We start from the raw sequence: 5,333 nt of genomic DNA, 5'->3' as shown, positions 1-5,333 counted from the left end.
ATTCACGAGGACATTCTGAATAACAACTTTCATTCTCTAATCTAGATCAGTTATGATCATTTAGGAGCTAAACTCACGCGTTTGACAAACTACTTGAATAATTAAGTGAAAGAGTTTGGACTAACTCTCACTACAATGTAGACTAGCACCAAATGTTACAGCCCATGATTATCATCTCCAGTGAATACATTATGATATGTAAAATAATAATATCACTGTTGAACTATTAATAGGTCATATCGTGTCATTTGATATATTGGAAATTTTAGTTTGTTTAGTTCGATTAATACATCAGACTTACGATTTCTGTAATTTTGGCTTATTTAATATTCGGTGATTATGATTTGTTAAGAGTTTGTTAAGGATTTATGAATTTTTAGCTTATTTGTTTGTGTTTTGGATTTCGGTTATGAAATTACTGTAATATAAAAAGCGTCAGGATGATTTGAATGACTAGAGAGATTGTGGTTCCGAGTAAGGATGCATATTGCCATTGAACAATGTTTGTTGTTGACTTTTCTACTGCATGTTTTGACATATGTGTGTGTTTGTTTTTCACATTCATTCTGTTTGAAACAACCACCATGAAATTTACTTGTGTAATTTGTGAAACGACTTTGATATTGCTTCAGGCTGAATTCACATTGTTGTAAGGGGTGGTTGATATCAGGGATGAACGTAAAATATTTGTTATAGTAGGGGATATCTATTCAAAATTTAATAATTTTCTTATATTTTATTAACATTGTTGTAAGTTGTTGTTGACATTGTCTGTCCTTGTTATCGACATTAGTTGTGCATGCATTTATATTGTTGTAAGATGAATTTAACATTGTTTATTCATGTATTGTCGTACACACGTAAAATGTTACTCTTTCCATCCGTGAAATGTTGTACAGTTTTTTCATTTAGCCTGTCCGTGAAAAGTTGTCAATTTTGTTTTTTTTTCTATTTTTAGTAAACGAACCTCACTTTCCACTAACTTTTTGATAAACACAGTTTTTACATGTTTTAAGGCCTAGATTTGGCTCGTTTTAAATATTAATCTTGCAAATTATGTTCTTAAATTGCGTATATTATACATTTTGGTATTTTGACGTGTTTGTTGATAAATGATAGAAAAAGATAGAAAAAGGTGCAAAATGCCAAGGTGCAGCATCCTTTGTTCGAGCCCATTCTGCCAGCGATTTTAAAGTCCAATCAGTGCTTACTACATACCATTCTCTTCGTCTTTGACAGAGCTTCGCGTGGATACCTTGAACATCTAAATCGGAGTTATGTAGAGAAAATTATGGTCATTTTACGAACGCTGCGCAGTTTAGTCAAAAGCAGGCGGAAATTAAGGAAGGAAAGAAATTGTTGCCAAATCTCTCATATTAATTGAAGAATTCGAATTTACCATCTTTCCCATTACTTGGAGAATACTTTTTACCAATTATAAATCATTTTCAAGCCTATATATACCCCATAACCTAATTCATAATATTCATCTCAGAGTCTCTCATCCTTCTCCATTTCTACACCTTCTTCCATCTCAAAGCCTCCAATCATTTTCCATCTCTATACTTCTTCCATCCCATATTACACATATTATTCTTCCATATTCCATTGGAGCGGAGCTCTGCAGATCCAAGCAAGAGAACACCGAGGACTGCATAATTCAACCTTGGGTTTTTGTTTTGTTTTTCTTCATGTATGATACTTTTTGTTGTTTTTACTTGTCTATGAGTAGTAAACATCTTTTGTGGAATTTTTGGTAAACATGCTATGATTTTGAGTTATTTATTCAATTATTTTTCCTTGCTAGCTCTTATAGTTATTTCAATTTCTCTTGTGCTTATACATTTGTTTGATTGACCATCTTATAAATGCAAGTGGATTCTACTACAATAACTAAGAAGTGAGTAGTTTAATTTGAAAGAGGAGAGGTTGACGTCTTTGCCAATATAATCGAGAGATTTGAGCCTTTGAATGAAGCAAATTTATCTTAGGAGCTTTTAGGAGTTGTTGCATTAGTTCTAGTAAGGAGACTTCGGTTCTAGGTAGCAATCTACAAATTGTATGCTTCGAGAGAAGATATGGTTTTACATGTGTAATAGCTTAGTAACTCTAGAGACCGTAATTAAAGGAAGTCGTTTGGATATTAGCTTTTGATTGTGGTTCCTAAAACTCTACATTCATTAGCCTGCTTTGTATTATTTGTTTTTATGTTTTTATTTATTTATTTATTTCTGTCTAATTTAATAAATCAAACCAAAATCTCGTGTCTCTAAATAGTATATGACACTTAGTATATAATAGACAATTGCAATCTTATTCCCTGTGTTCGATCGGTACTGACCTTTAGCTATATTAGATCTACCTTGTATACTTGCAAGTATTTTTAGTGCTAATAAAGCATCACTTTTTACACTCACTTTTATTATAAAATTAATATATAAATGTGGGACATTTATTTCACTAACTTTTTCAACTTATTTTTCTTCATATTTTTAAAACCCCGTGTCGAGTAAAACTTGGACAATATTTCATGGACGGAGGGAAGTAAAATAGTATATATTGTCTCTCATTCCTAAGTACAACTAGAAACAAGATTGGGTGTGCGACTGTGAACTAGTATGACAAAATACTTTATTTTAGTTACATGAAGTAAAAGAGGATGAGAGAGAGATGATGAAAAATTGAAAACCTAACAACCTTAAACATTAACAAAGCATTGATTGAGCTTTACTTTATCAATAGCCAAAGTATCAGTTGGGAAGGCGCAGTCCACTTCCTTCTCCACCAACTCCGGACATGCTTTCGGCGTCACCTTACTCGACACCCCTCCAACATCCGTGCAATTCCATGGCAGCTTCTTCCCCTTCTCCTCCCCAATAAAAAACCTCTTCTCCTTGTTCTTCTCCTTATTCTCCAACGCGACCGTCACATTCGATATACAAATATTAGTAAAAGCATCCCCTTTTATGCCAGAGAGAGCCCCAACAATCTTCACATTCTTCGCCACCATGTCTCTGTAATTGATGTTAGTGATCTCGGGAAGCGCCTTGGGGTCGAACCCAGTGTCCGGGTGGCCCCCGTAGTCCCCGTTCATCCAGAAGACATACTTCATCGTGTACATCTCCGCGTCCCTGACATAGATGTCTTTGACATATCCGCCCCTCCCGACTCCCGTCTTGATCCGGATCCCGGACTCGGAGTTGAGGGCGCGGAGGCCCTCGGCGCGGACGTCGCGGATGCCGCCGGACATCTCGCTGCCGAGGGCGATGAGGGCGCTCTTGGGGGAGATGCAGGTGAAGCCGCGGATGCTGAGGCGCTGAGTGGGCTTGGCATAGTTGATGCCGTGGTGGTCCCAGCCGCTCTTGACGGCGATGCAGTCGTCGCCGGAGACGACGTAGGAGTCCCGGATGCGGGTGTCGGTGCAGGAGTCGGGGTTGATGCCGTCGGTGTTGGGGACGTCGACGGGGGCGAGGATGGTGAGGCGCTCGAGGATGACGTTGGAGCAGTAGGTGGGGTGGATGTGCCATGAAGGGGAGTTGGTGAGAGTGAGGTCGGAGATTTGGAGGTGTGTGGAGTGAAGGATTTCGATCAAGTATGGGCGAGTGTGTTTCAGTTTCTTTGCTTTGAATTTCTTCCACCAGATTTCGCCCTGCCCGTCTATCGTTCCATTCCCTCCTGCGCTCCACACGACAATTTCATATTTATTCAAATTTTGGTTTGGTACGAATTTTAATACACAATTAATAAAACAAGAGGGATAAAAAGAAAAGGGTAATTAAATTATTGTTATAAGTTCATACTATTGTGGGACTGACTAAAAAGGAAAAGAGTGCATACTGTTATGAGACGGAGAGAGTAGTATTTAAAGGTGGACCTTAGCGTTATTTATAAGTTGTAAATAAATTGATGTTTATGGGTAATGAGTTGGGGACAACTTTCCATAAATGGATATGCTCATATTTTTATGGAACGGACGAAAATGAAAGTGCACATATTTTTATGTGCCGGAGGAAATATAAACTAAGCTTAGCAAATCACGCGGGTCGGTAATGACCCAACCTAATAAGACATAATCTGACATGTGAAGGAAATTGACTATCCAAATAGAACCTGTTACCTTCAAATCTAAAGATAACAACACGATAACAACATGAACATAATTTACATTATTACATTCTGATAAAACCTAATTTTTAAATTACCCACTACCTTCAATTAGGTTTCAAACATAATAACATAATAACAACATGATAACAACATGAACATGATTTACACAATTAAAATTGAATATCACACTATGAAACACAATTTACACGAAAAGTATAAATTTGAGATAAAAGAATAAACAAAATTAAAATAATAGTAAAATAAATTTAACGGGTTGTCCAAACCTATTAATTTCGTGTCTAATGCATAAGACATGACTCAAACTCATTAAACTTTTTGTAAACATAAAAATACCAGTTACTACGACATCGGTTAGATTGGTGCCAACAATGAGACTGGAAAACCTTTTCCCTGGAGCTTCTCTTCCACTTCCATATGACGGCAACGGATCGATCAGAGGATAATCCGATTCTTCCTGTAATAAACAAATATTTCACACATAACACTAACTTTTACACATATTCAAGTTATAACTAAATTAATAATGCAAGAGGGTACAACCAATTAATTACCTGTGAAGCAAGAATAACAGCCTTTTGGTGTATATACAAAGTGAAATGGCTAGCCAGACCGAACGATCCGGTCAGCCATTTCCCGGGCGGGACAACGAGCAGCGCCCCGCCATCGGATGCAACCTTGCTCAGGTTAGCAACGGCTGCCTTAAACGCGGCTGAGTTAGATGTGACTCCATCGCCTTTTCCTCCAAAATCTGTCAAATATGCAATGTGTTTGCGACAGTTTATCGCCGAATATGGGATTTGCTCCTTGAAAGATTTGTGATCTCTTGATTCTGCTGTACTCACAAACACCAATCCCAGTAGAATGAAGGTCAGTAGCTTCTCCATGATCTGAAGAAAAAAAGAAATTAAATCAATTGAGAAATACTATTGATTTTGAAATGAAAAAAAGGAAAATCATGAAGTGTGTGTTGATGAGACTAACATGGGGTTTTGTGTAACTCGTTGTATTGGACATGGCATTCATATGATTTTGAGAGCCTATTTATATGATTTAGTTTGAGTAGAAGAGAAAGTAGTAGTAATATTACATTTACTGATTTTAACTATGCAGTCAAGAAAATATTCACTATATTGTGAAATTAAGGTGTTAGAAATAAAATTGACAAGATCTTGATATGTTTTTATGGCATGGTCAATTTAAGGGGA

The 5,333-nt window shown here is 36.8% G+C and overlaps 1 protein-coding gene across 1 annotated transcript; it reads right to left on the bottom strand.

Annotated features, from left to right (window-relative positions):
* Positions 1–2,552: 2,552 nt before the first annotated feature.
* LOC121774431 (probable polygalacturonase) lies at positions 2,553–5,012 on the bottom strand. Its single transcript, XM_042171308.1, has 3 exons — positions 4,680–5,012; positions 4,462–4,582; positions 2,553–3,675 (listed from the first exon to the last, which is right to left on the bottom strand). Exons 1-3 carry the CDS (start codon positions 5,010–5,012, stop codon positions 2,699–2,701), a joined length of 1,431 nt encoding a protein of 476 aa, XP_042027242.1. The 3' UTR covers positions 2,553–2,698.
* Positions 5,013–5,333: the final 321 nt, after the last annotated feature.

This window comes from Salvia splendens, chromosome 17 (assembly GCF_004379255.2).
Source record: "Salvia splendens isolate huo1 chromosome 17, SspV2, whole genome shotgun sequence".
Lineage (NCBI taxonomy): Eukaryota > Viridiplantae > Streptophyta > Magnoliopsida > Lamiales > Lamiaceae > Salvia > Salvia splendens.
Note: the sequence above shows the minus strand (reverse complement) of the source record. Positions and strands in the feature narration are given on the sequence as shown.